Source organism: Leuciscus leuciscus, assembly GCF_965113295.1.
Source record: "Leuciscus leuciscus genome assembly, chromosome: 4".
Taxonomy (NCBI): Eukaryota; Metazoa; Chordata; class Actinopteri; order Cypriniformes; family Leuciscidae; genus Leuciscus; species Leuciscus leuciscus.
This window is the reverse complement of record NC_138728.1, coordinates 44596721-44610491: the sequence shown is the minus strand read 5'-3', so window position 1 is coordinate 44610491 and position 13771 is coordinate 44596721. Positions and strand designations below refer to the sequence as shown.

General features: G+C 38.0%; 1 protein-coding gene and 1 long non-coding RNA gene across 2 annotated transcripts; one reads left to right on the top strand and one right to left on the bottom strand.

Annotated features, from left to right (window-relative positions):
• Positions 1-1388: 1388 nt before the first annotated feature.
• Positions 1389-1992, top strand: LOC309496165. The gene is made up of 3 exons (XR_014205023.1): positions 1389-1534; positions 1645-1756; positions 1865-1992. It is a non-coding gene; the product is annotated as an uncharacterized lncRNA (long non-coding RNA).
• A 1470-nt stretch (positions 1993-3462) lies between these two features.
• LOC309497270 (uncharacterized protein) lies at positions 3463-6065 on the bottom strand (the record flags this gene model as incomplete). Its single annotated transcript, XM_082167498.1, has 2 exons — positions 5237-6065; positions 3463-3658 (listed from the first exon to the last, which is right to left on the bottom strand). The coding sequence occupies exons 1-2, from the start codon at positions 5551-5553 to the stop codon at positions 3463-3465; spliced, it is 513 nt and encodes a 170-aa protein (XP_082023624.1). The 5' UTR covers positions 5554-6065.
• Between the last annotated feature and the right edge of the window lie 7706 nt (positions 6066-13771).

Below are 13771 nucleotides of genomic sequence, written 5' to 3'. Positions count from 1 at the left end.
CAACAGTGAGTGACTGCTAGCGTAACTCTGTGGTTGAATGAGATTGTGATTGAAAAAGTCCCTTTCACACTTTGGTGGTGCGTCGCCTGATCGCCCTAATGAAGAAACCGCCGCTGGTCATAATCCAAATAATACATCAATTGTTAATTTAATCAGTTATATCATACCCGCATTACCACGACTTATGCCATTATGACTCACGACATTAAGTGTTATCCCTTTATTTACATTAAAATTCAAATATATACCTAATTGTCAAGTGCAACTTTCAGTGCAGAGAACAGGCACATGTTCACTGTTGTTACTGTTCAAAAACAGTCATAAGGAAAGTCCAGATTATAAAACATCTACAAGTATGCACAAAAAGACAAGTTCCACCCACAGAAACTGTTGAGACAGCTGCAATCATTGAACCAGTTGCCACCAGTGAACCAATTATTCCTTCAAATGAAGAAGGAGAAGTTTCCTTTAAAGAACCAGCTGTGGCTGAAGGAGTCTCCTTGCCTGTAAAATTCCTGCCTGTTCTCAAAAATGTTCGTTTTCAGAAAAAAGTGCGTTCACTGTGGAGTAACCGTCAACAAGAAAAATCTAGATTTTCATGTTGGAAGAAAACACACTAAAAAGATCTGTGATGTTACAGAAAATCGTCACCTACCTTCACAGTGCATAGACCCAGTTAGTGGTATATATGCAGTTGAAAAGTCATTTTACAGACCATGTTCTGTAATCCATGTACAGAAAAAAACCTCAGGTCCACATCCAGTTGTAATATGTGAAACAGATGAATGCAGTACCAATGCAGAATTAGCCACGCGAAGTGGCTTTCAGCACTTTGAGTGTATACATTTGAAGTCGTTGCAGTTCTGTCCATGGCCTAACAGGACACATGTTGTCCTTGAGGAAGATGTCCTGTTAGACATGATAGCTGCAAATGTGTTTGGGGAACCGACAAAAACATCCTGCATGGACGCCAAGGCAGCAGCAAGTGCAGCTGGTGTTCCACTGTCTGTTGAGGTGACTATTGGAGGTCCATCTACAAAAAAAAATACATTTCTGTGTATGAAAACAAAGTCTCATACTACAGTAGACTTGGTAGAGTCATTGCTTCCTATGACAGCACTCGCAACACGTGGCATTGTCCCTGTGCAAAGCCAAGAAGATCTTGTTTGCACAAAAACATAGCTAGGTGGCATCTCTTCCAGGTACACAGGCAGTTGTTTACATCCTCACCCATCGACAGACCTGCTCAGGGCCTAGCACAAGAACATGCCTTTCAAGAAAGTGCCAGATTGGAATATCCCCCCAGTGGTGAAGGTCTCAAACAGATGGTGTATTGCTTGATGAAAAACAAAACTCTGCCAGCCGAACTCCCCCAGAACTCCCATCACGGGCTCAATGACAATCAATGACATTCCCAAACACCTTGTGCCAAAGGAGACTGTTTGCTCAGAATGTACAGGCAATGTGGTCCTAAGTGAGCCAGTGTTGATTACTTCCAAAGGAAAGTGTATAACGTACACTGGCATTGTTGAGGGTAAGTATGAGTAAAATCTACCTAATTAGTGTAACATCACTATGTTAAGCTGTCTGAATAAATACTTTTTTTGTGATTTAAATATTATTATTATTTAATTTTTTTTACAGGATTTTCTACCTACTACCGCATGTGCAGCAACTGTGGTCTAAAATACCGCTATCAAGAGTGGACTGATGGTCTTCACAATTTTGATGACCATTTGCTGATGTCATTACACATGTGTGTTGTCCTGTGCCATTCACTCCAGGTTTGCTGTTATTAAAGGTTTTAATTATATGGTGTTCTTTTAAATGATCTATATGCTAATAACTAATCTTGTCGAAACAGACTCATCATGCCATTAGCAGAGCTGTTGAGGTTTTGGAGACCACAACACAACAGAAATTTCCACGTAAAGACAAAATCCTTCATGCGTACATGCATTTCGAAGCACTAACAGACCATGACTACGCATACTCCTGTGTTAAGTGCGGCTACCATCCAGCGGTTGTTGTGATGGATCTTCACAAAAAGGCGGCATTTAATATGCCTGGTAGGTCATATCAACATAAGAGCTACTTAATAATCTGTATTACAGTGAGTGAGATTCCTGCTCCACCACCTGAGTATGACGGTCAGATCAATTTGAAAGACTTTTGGACATCCGTGACTGCCGATATTTGACAAGGCTTTTATTTTCGTAGTCAATTGTTTTATAGTAACTTTTACTGGATTACTGGAGGCCTCATAGTAGAGAACAAGTACAATGTTTGATAAAATGGCAAAACTGTATTTGAAAAAAAAGTACTTTTCAAACCTTATTTGTATTATCTTTTTGGACCACTGATTGCTTTGTGTTTTCTTCTTGATTTAACAGGAAAACTTGATGTGACATCTGTCCTAGTCTCTGAGGCAGTGTTTCTGTCAGTCTTTCTTTTTCTGTTTGCAAATAGTGGGCGTATTTTACGTGACTTGTCCTCATCACAAAGTCGCACAAATCTTTTAAAGTTTATATTTTCTTCCTTAGTTTGCACTTCTAGTTCATTGATTTTATGGACAATGTCCTCAGGAATTCTTTCCCATGTCTGTAGAGTCCTCAGTGTGCTTTCCAGTTTCCTGATAGTTGTACTACGCCTATCTTCATCTGCAATTTCATCCTGTTTAGGCTCCACTGAAATGTTAATTGCATTTTTTGATGTTGTCTCACTCATCTCATTTAAAAGTCCCTTTGCAAGTAGTAGACAAGCACATTTTTTATGATATGAGAAAGTACAGCCGTCACATACATTCATCACTATACATGGTTTTGATACTGCTCTACCATATAAGCTTTCAACTTCTAGTGTTTTTTGAGGCTTTGTAGAAATGTTATACTTATTCTTTTGAATCAAGTTGTTGGCATGGGCTTGCAGTTGTGTGTCCATATCTGGATAGGTCTCACCTCTCCTCTCACAAGTGAGAAGACTTAATAAAATGAGATGCTTACATGTACGTCCCCTTGTACCAGCGAGACAACTGCAGAACTGCTCTGCAGGGCATACACAGTAAACTACATGTTGATTATTTTCAGATGGAATATTGTATACGTATGTTTCTGTTGAAGCTGCGGTAACTGATGTGGCCCAACCATTGTCTAGCATCCTCTGAGCAGACTTCTTCATTTCTTCCATTTTACATTCCAGAGGGTTATAGACTCCCAGCAGACTGCAAATCCTGTATTATGTTTAAGTACTTGTCAGTCTTGTTCATTAGCACATCAATCAAATGATCCAATCTACGATTCCGGATGCCACAGAGGAATTGGTATTTTAAACGGTGGAAGAAGCTATAAGGAAATAAAAGCAGAGAGATCAGTATGTTGAATGAGGAGCAGCAACAGGTTGGAACAATTACAATGTACTCTTTAACAAATTAAAAAATACTCAAAACACCATGCAAGCTTTCAGCTAGCCCACTAATAAAGTGAACATGCATAAAAATGTATGCCGTTCTATTAGATTGTTTGTTTCAGAGTCTCCATGCTTATAACATCTTCCGAAGTTAGACCACAGATGACCAATTGGCTCCCAGTGGTTCCTAAAGTACTTGCAGACATCTTTTAAGTTCTTCAACTGGCTCAGCTTTTTTCTTGAATTCATGTTCCTGTAAAAATGGACAAGGAAAATCATGTTGTTTTGTGTTATTAGTATAAGAACTGAATTTATAGGTCATAAATGTAATCCACGACATAGACCGCAACCCTAGTGTGTGCAGTTAGTGTACTGAGAATGTCATGTTCTTGATTGATTATACTAAACCCATTTAGGGCTATATGAAAGATAACAGAATAAGCCAACATACTGATTTTATTTGCAGTAAATAAAACAATCACCCACCTCATAAAGTATAGGCTGAAATAATTCATGTTTGTATATTATAACATTACACAGTATGTAGACTTTTGAACGGGGTCATTATTATAAATGTAGCTATTATTTTGTGTTGAGGACTATGGTAATATGGAATGGAAACTTTTCGGGATGGAACGGAACGGAAAGAGGATTTTTGACCTAAAATGTCTATATACTCTAGGCATGGATGAGGAATTAACTCTTTATTTGTTTTCTATAAATGTTGATTGATTGTGATGTTTTACAATCTTTATCTGTTAATTTACACAGTGAGATACATAATGAGAATCATATAACCTTTATACTTAAATGTCCAATCATGTGACGTGTGTATTTATATTGTTAGAGTCAGATTCCAGTGTATTACATTGATTACATAATACGCTTAAAAATGACTGCAGGTGTAGGCTTGGATACACAAGACACTGATGAAGGGTTGAATCCAAAAACGTTTTGTGCACCTTGTTTGAAAACTGGCCAAAAAGCTCACAGGATGTTATGGTCCAGAGGTCACAAATAAAGTGTGGCAAATATTTTACCCTATTTTTTTGTTTTCTTGGATCTACACACTGCAAGAAGTTGTTTATTCATCTGTTTGTGGACTACTGTTTGGTGCTATGCTTTTCCATTCTTTCTTTTTCCCTCTTATTCTGTTAAAATAATAACATTTTGTAGATACTGCAAGGAGCATGACCACATATAGCTTGCTACCATTAAAAAATATATATATATATTTCACACTACAAGCTATAATTGCACTATAAAACAAATGAAAAGTTACCATGAACAAACCACATTCAAAATTTAAATATGTTATTGCTTTAGCTTGGTAAAGTTCAGTCAAAATGTGTGAATATGAGCTTCTCTCAAAGCTAAAAAACAGAGAATTAAGAGACAAACTTGTGATGTCATCAGGTATTATGTCTGGAGGACCTACTCCACAGATGACTGTCAGACTAATGTCAACCCACATTGAGGTTTAATACCCAGATAACCTTGAGTAATTCTATAGTTATATTCTCAGTTTTATCTAGCTTATTTTGCAATGCGAAATCTGTTTGAAAATAGATTATTTTGTAATCTACTGATTCACTAGCCACTGTAGGTGAATGAATAGCAGAATAGCTAACTGCAGTAAATGCTAAAACTGTGTGCACCACAATCCCATGTGTTTATAATTCCAACAATACATTAAAATAACATGGCAAAAAATACCAGTTTACAATATCAAGCAGCATAACAGGCTGTTTTGTACAGCTAAAAATAACTGGAAGTGGATGACACAAGAAGTCTTGCACCTTTAAGTTACAAACGACTGTTTAAGATTTACAACAAAATGACCTTAATTTTTACGCCATTCATATTATTCTCACTAAACCTTACGTGCCATCCAGTAACCAAAGATTTTAACTGTTGTTTTTGATTGAAATTATAGCACAACAATAATAGATTTATATTGCAAAATGAGCAAAAATCAAAGCAGTCTCCATTCAATCTTAACTTAGTACTTACTTGGGTTACATGGTACCAACAAAGGAGAACATCTGACTCGTTGAATACCTTGCGGATAGCATTGATTTCAGCCTGATCTTTATCAACCATAAAGCACCTAATGAAAATAAGGTAACACTTTACAATAAGGTTCATTAGTTAACATAGAGATAACACCTACTGTGGGCTAATCATAGAATGTGGTTAAGAAATCAATGCAAGTTGGTTCTGGTTCATACAAAAAAAAGAATAATTCATTAAGTTGAATTCATAAATTGAATAATGAACCTGAAACAAAGGCATGCGTAAAAAGTTTAATTTTAAGGAACTGTGTACCAAAACATGTAATAATTTCAATTTAATTTGTTTATATCTGTTGTATTACCATGGAGCTACAGAAAATGTTGGTTTCAGCTTTTCCAGTGCCAGCTGAAGCATGGCCTGCTTTTCATTTCCCAAGATGATATAGGCAATGGGTATGCCATGACCATGACTATCCCTGACAACTAATGTAAATAAAGGAAAGCCATACTGGTTGACGCCATGTGTTGCATCCATAAAAACAATATCTCTTCCATATTCTTGAAGATTGTCTCTCATGGATGGTGTTTGTAGAACTATGACAAGATCTGTTTGTGGACTGTAAGGCTGATAAAAAAATAAAAAAACAGTCTCTGAAAGCGCCCTCAAGAAGTTGTGTTGTACTATTGGCATCATCTTTTGTGTTGCTGATTTTTTCGCATCATACATGTCAGAATATTTTCAATGTCTTTTGGTGTCACAGAATATGCTCGGTGTCATGTTTTGGGTTTGTTCTTGTCATGTTTCTGTGTCATGTCTTGTTTCAATGTCTGTCATGTGATTCCCTGTTTGTCATGTGATCCTGCCATGTCTTGTCATTGGTTAATTGTCTGATCATTGTTCACAGGTGTCCCTTGTTTTGTCATTAGTCTGTGTATTTAAGCCCTCATGTTTGCAATGTGTCTTGGTCAAGTATTGTTTCCTGTAGTCTGCTGTTGTGCAAAGTTCATGTTCATGCGTTGGTTTTTGTTTTCATGCCACGCCATGTTTTTGTTTTGTTTTAGTTATAATAAACTGCACATGGGTTCTCATCTATCAACTTGCCTCCAGTGGATCCTTATTACAGAATACTTGACCTCCTACAATGAACCCAGCGGTTGCCCTCCTAAACCTCCGCCAGGGGAATCTTCCCCTGGAAACGTATGTGGAGAAATTTTGTGGGCTGTGTTGCCAGTTGGATTTTAATGACGTGGCCCTCAAGGACATATTTAGGGTGAATCTGAATGAGCCCATTTGCTCCCAGCTTCCTGGGGGAAAAATCCACTGGTCCTTGGCCCAATATATTGACTATGCCCTATTATTGAGCGGTTCCTCATTTACTGTGGGTTTTGAGGAGAAGCCCCACAAACCCACAGTATCTGCCAAGCCTGAGCCACTTCACGTCATGCCTGCCAAGCCTGAGCCACTTCACGTCATGTCTGCCAAGCCTGCCAAGCCTGAATCTCTTCATGTCATGTCTGCCAAGCCTGAAACTCTTCATGTCATGTCTGCCAAGCCTGAATCTCTTCACGTCATGTCTGCCAAGCCTGAATCTCTTCACGTCATGTCTGCCAAGCCTGAATCTCTTCATGTCTGCCAAGCCTGAATCTCTTCACGTCACGCCTGCCAAGTCCGAGTCTCTTCACGTCACGCCTGCCAAGTCCGAGTCTGTTCACGCCACGTCGGCCGCCGAGCCGGTGTCTCCTGACAAGATGGCCGCCGCCGAGCCTGTGTCTCCTGACAAGATGGCCGCCGCCACGCCTGAACCTGAGCCCTCAGTTATGGCTACACTAACAATTATGGCCACAGCCATATGGTGTGTGTGGTCGGTGCACACATTTGAAGTTCACGTCACGTCTGCCGAGCCAGAGCCTGTTCACGTCACGTCTGCCGAGCCAGAGCCTGTTCACATTACAACTGCTGAGACATTTCACGTCATTTCTGTTCTTGAGCTGTTGTCTGTTCCAGCCCATAACCCCATAGCTGGCAGTAGGGTCCTTGAAAGGACCATGGAGGCCGCGCCGCCATGGTCCCCTGAGCTGTCTGATCCACCCTGGCCACCTGCACTGCTGGATCCGCCCTGGCCTCCTGCACTGCCGGGTCCGCCCACGCCTTGCCACGGCCCAGGTCCGCCCACGCCATGCCACGTCCCATGTCCTGTCCCCCTGCACGGGCCTGGCCCACCATCCCTCCCCCATGACCTCCTCCACTCCACCACCCTCCTGGTCGTATGTTGTGTTTTGGTTTTGTTGGACGTCGGGAGACGCCCTTAGAGGGGGGGATTCTGTCACGTTTTGGGTTTGTTCTTGTCATGTTTCTGTGTCATGTCTTGTTTCCATGTCTGTCATGTGATTCCCTGTTTGTCATGTGATCCTGCCATGTCTTGTCATTGGTTAATTGTCTGATCATTGTTCACAGGTGTCCCTTGTTTTGTCATTAGTCTGTGTATTTAAGCCCTCATGTTTGCAATGTGTCTTTGTCAAGTATTGTTTCCTGTAGTCTGCTGTTGTGCAAAGTTCATGTTCATGCTTTGGTTTTTGTTTTCATGCCACGCCATGTTTTTGTTTCATGTTTTGTTTTAGTTATAATAAAACTGCACATGGGTTCTCATCTCTCAACTTGCCTCCAGTGGATCCTTATTACACTCGGTTGTTTAGATCAGTATGCCCTTGTTCCTTTGACCATTCATGTGATTTTTAAGAGAATTGTATCTGGCTTAACACCAAGAGATATTAAATCTTGAATATGCTTGACTAGCTCTAGACTAATTTTTTCTGAGTGACCCTCAGAAGAACTTGTTGGGTCATGTCCTGAATGAATGCTGTAAATCCTTTCAACTATAACAAACTTGTTGACCCTCAGAAGAACTTGTTGGGTCATGTCCTGAATGAATGCTGTAAATCCTTTCAACTATAACAAGCTTGTTGAGCCAGTCTGTCCTCTTTTTAAAGGGGTCATATAATGGTACGTGCACTTTTACAAGTTGATTGTACTGAAATGTGTGTTGGCAGTGCCTGTACACAACCATCATATAATGATATGATCAGTACCAACTATTCGTGTTCCTGCTGCACCTCCATAAGAAATGAGTGTAACGTTTTATTAACCTTTATATTAATCTTTATATTAATCTTTGCAAATCGCTTGCACGCTTCACGATGAATTCGGCTAAGGTTTACACTCAGGGTACATGTTTTCTATGTACAACGTTCTCAATATAATTCATAATCCCAAGTTTATAATGAACAACATGTTATGGTTAATGTGTTACAAACGGTGTACGCACAGAACAGAGGGGTGGGGTGAGCAAAGCTCATTATCATTTAAAGACACATGCACTTAAATGGCGTGCTGAAAACAGAGCTGTGTTTGACCAGGTAAAATTAGTGTTTTCTTACAATACTAATGAGAATTTTTAATTAAAGTATATTACAAACTTTTCATTTAAACCCTAAAGAATCATAATAACTTGTACAAAAATGGCATTATATGACCCCTTTAAAGGAAACATAGGCCTTACATCCTTTGGCCCTTCGACTTCGGGGTGTGCATGTAAACAAGAAATATCCATTTTTCTGATTTTGCAGACTTGCAGAATTCACACTCTTGATGTTGGCATCTTTGGATGTGTTTATGGTAGTAGGCCTTTCTTGAATAAATTCACAAGCATCTAAAACATGGACTGTTATATCTGTCTCTTTTTTGTTTCCTTTAAATCTCTCCTCTTTGTATACAGATGTCTTTATAAATTCATCCATATTTGTTGTACAAAACCTAAAAAGCAAAGACACCAAAAATTAGGCCAAAGACATCAATAATGTACAGACCTAAAAATCCATGATAATCTCATGAAAGCAATGCAATGCATTTTGTAAGCAATTTTTTTAAACATTGGAGGAAAACCAAGATGTTACGTACAAGTTAACATTCATATGATGGTCTGAGGACAACATCATGTAACAGAATAAATAAGCTAATTCAAACGTTTATCCCTGGAGAATCGCGCTGTACTGTCTGACCAAGCTGAATGGTCAGTTAGACATGCAAATTCTAACGTACTTAAAGAGATTTTAGGAAACTTTTCTGTGGCACCAGTGCGAGCGCTAACAAACTGTCGCACCGGCAGAAAATGAGCTCGCAAAAGGCCAGGGTTAATTTTTTTTATTTTTTTTTAACTAGGCACACTATAAAAAATAAAAATATCTAAACAGTATTTTAATTTTTAATTTTATTTATATTTTATGAGCCAGAACGTCAGCGATGCTGATCAATTTTGGCTGGCAACTGCCAATTAACTCGCCAGTGCAAGCTAATGTTACTGTTAACGTCAGTACTCCGATGGTGGACAAATGCTATTCTAAAAACAATGAATTTTAACATCATCAGCCGTAGTAGAAGACTGATGTTAATTAATAGGAGAATGTAAAAAGTCGTTGGTCTTACCTTGTAAGTTGTGCGCTTGGGCAGAGGTGTGTTTTTTTTGTTTTGTTTTTTCGGACTCGACGGGGGGCACACGGTGATGACATCATCAAGGTTGATTGGCTGAGGCAGATGTTGTCCCAGGGTCATCATAAAGATATTGGTCTCAGGACAGCTTCCACTTAGCGATATGATAATATTGTGAGAGGAACAGAGTGAAAATCTTTCCACTCCATGAACACGGCCTCAATCCGAATGTTAGCATGTGGCAATCGGCCACAAGAGCCAATGGCTTTTTAAATGATGAAAGTGACGTTACGCTTCATCAGGTGGCGATTTATGAATGTGATCTGTTTTGGGGTTGTTCCTTAAAGCAATCGTTTGGCCTCAGAAGACTCAAAAATGTTTGTTATTTTTGAATAAATGTATGTGTTTCATATTGAGAAATGGTTATGTTCAGGGGTCGGGTTATGTGCTCAAAAAACATCTACACAATAGTCATACCCCAGAATATGATGCCAAAGGTTTCTCAATGAAAGCAATGAGCTTCCGGACGCGGCACGATAAAGAGGCGAAAGGGCGCTTTTGGCGTCACGCGTATTTGTCTTGGACACGTGATGATATATGAGACACCTAGGAAAGGAGAAGCCTTTGTCTCACACACTTTTTACAGTTAACCAGGTGTGATTTCTCAAGAATATATACATTTCTTATCAGTTCTGGTTAAAATCCTAATGCAACCCTTCATCAGTCAAGATAAATCAGAAATCAGTGTTGCAATGGCACTATTCATGATCTTGGCTGCTGTTGTAGTCAATGTTTTTCCAGTGAGTTCCAGGTGTAATCATTATTCAGGACAAAAATATTTATTACCAGCCATTAAACAGAATTAGCAGAATGTTTTCTTATCTTATTATAGTAGGCTTGTTTTTTATTTTATTTTATTTTTTTACATACAAATTATTGCTTGACTCAATACTGCTATTTACACAGTTTATGTTCAGGTATTTTAATATTTTGCTTGTAAATGAAGTGACTTTTTTGAGACTTTGCGCTCATGGCCCTCACAGGGCTGTCTGGTGCCGATCCCCCTCCATATCGTTCTTAAATAAGCCAAGATAATAAAGATTCCCGTGAAGACAAATAAAGAGAAACGTGCATATATGCGCTAAAAATGTATATAACTAAGATAAATAATTATATTTACACCTCAATGGAAGTGTCATTTTTTTCTTTCTGGGCAAGAACTTTTTTACTCGGACAGGTGAATGACAAATTTACCACACGCCGGTTTAATGTCAAACCCTGATTAAGAATCGTATTATGCTTTAAGGAGAATTCAGCCCTTTAACATTCCAGAAACAAAACATAAGATTAAACATAAAACAAAGGCGTGGCGTAGTGAAGTTACATTTGACACTGAAGCTTCAAAGCGCGTATCGAGTACGCAGCGCAATTTCTCATGAAGCTCCGTGTCGGAGCGCGTATTTTTTTCAGAGAAACACGTGATCAATGAAAAACGAAGCCTCACTTTTTTCCAGTCACGTGAATGCTTCACTTTGCATGTCGGAATGTTTGAACCCAGACCACTACTCTACGGGTTTTTGGAAGTTTAAGTCCATTTACAAATTTTATTTATTATAAATAAGCCTATAGCCTATGTTACATGATCATATATTCTACCATATAAACACCATAGAAACCATAAAATAATTAGACCAACTTTTACTTGCATCAAGCAACTCTGGGGGAATTTTTATAATTAGTATTAATGTAATTGTTACATTTATTTTATTGCCACACTTTAATATGTTAATTGTATTATCAGAAAACTAAACATTCAGCGTTGTCAGGCTTTTATTTGTGCTTAATGGATAAAACAACGACGCTGCGCACTCAGCTGCACATAAACATGGCTGCTATAAATTTGACCTGCCACAAGATGGCGCTGTTTTCGACACTCTTGATGCTTCGAATCTTTTCCCGAAACATTCAGGGAAAGCCTCCTTGCTTCATGAGGCTTCATTTGCCCATCCCTAGCGTGGCGTGGCAAAAAACCGAGAACATGAACATGAACATGGACTCAAACAACAATGGTCACAGGAAACAATACTTGACCAAGACACATGGTAAACATGAGGTTTAAATACACACCAGACTAATGACAAGACAAGGGACACCTGTGAACAATGAACCAATGACATGACACATCAGACAAGGGAACACATGGCAGGATCACATGACTAACAGGGAATCACATGACAAGACACAGAAACATGACATGAACAAAACCAAAACGTGACAAACAGATCTCCCTATATTATTATTAAGCAAAACACATCAAATAACACTTAATTTTAACATTTACTCTCCTTTAACAGTCAGAAGCAAAGCATGCTGGGGACTAGACATCTGTTATTATTCATTCTGTGAATGTGTGTGTATATGTGTATATATATATATATATATATATATATATGTGTGTGTGTGTGTGTGTGTGTGTGTGTGTGTGTGTGTGTGTGTGTGTGTGTGTGTGTGTGTGTGTGTGTGTGCGTGTGAACTACACATTCACATTTATATGGGAACATGTATGTGCAATATATGGGCACAATGAAGGATAAAACTTTGTGAAAATTACATGTAAAGCTATTTATTTCTTCATTTATAAATATTTTATATGTATCAATATATAGCCATACATGGTCAATGCATATATTGCCGTATATTGAAAAATATAAGCACAAGTTTCCCATATATGGAAATATATTATGTAATATATCACATTATATTTTGCAGTATATTCCCATACATTTTTGTTCCGTAAGGGTAAATCCACCCCTTCAAAAGCCCTATGTGGCTGTCATGTGATGAAAGAAAGAACAACTTGGACCAGAAGACTTGGGAGGTGAACTAATATATTCTGTTTCCTGTACAGGACATTGACTCTGTTCTGAAATCATTGTCCATTGTTTTTATTTTTATATTATTTTTTTGATGCATGTGTATATGTGACATTTCATTGGTTAAAAAAAATGTTTAGCTTTACCTTTGTTAAAATACTTCATACTTGTCTTGACTTTTTTTTTTTTTTCACCAATAAAATTGAATCTAACTTTTCAAGAAAGTAATACAAATAAAATTATATAAAATGTAAATTGAAAATGAATAAAAACTGTTTGAAAATGTTTGACTTTTTTTAAATACACTGCATGCTTTAGTAACCCTTTTCTACTCTTGCACTTCCTGAGTTTTTATTCACCATGTGGGTGATTCTCATTGGCTGTTTGATTGACAGCTTCTTGACCTGAAAGTGAAGACATCAGAGTTGTGTGTACAAGTGTGACTGTGAGAATCTGTAAGCGACTTACTGTTTAATTTGAGTAATTTTTTGTTTTTGAATTTTATCTATATTTATCTTCTATCTACCACTACTTTGTCGTTTCCAATATTGTCTACTGGACTTCGGTATGGTACAATAAAAATATGAATGTAGCTAATAAATTATCACACTTCTGCAGAAAACAGTAATGAGTTACTTTACAGCTTCCTTAGAAACCTGATATGTTTTTATCGGAGTGAATGGCTTATCTCAGGATGAAGTTCACATTGGTTTTAATATGTGAAAATATATTTTAAATATTTCCTGATACCAAACTTTAATGTTAAAAACAAGACCGGGATAAAACACTGCTCAAAAGAAAAAAAACTGAAGTGCAGATCAAAGAGATGTGAGAACTTTACATGCATGGCTGAACTTTCTGAAGAGCACATTCATCAGTGGGGAAGGACAAAGACAGCTTATTACAAAACATTCATTTTAATATAGTTTTTCTGAAAACGCTGAACTTTCCCTTTGATTTTCTCTCAGAGACTCTTTTTTATTTTCACTGGAAAG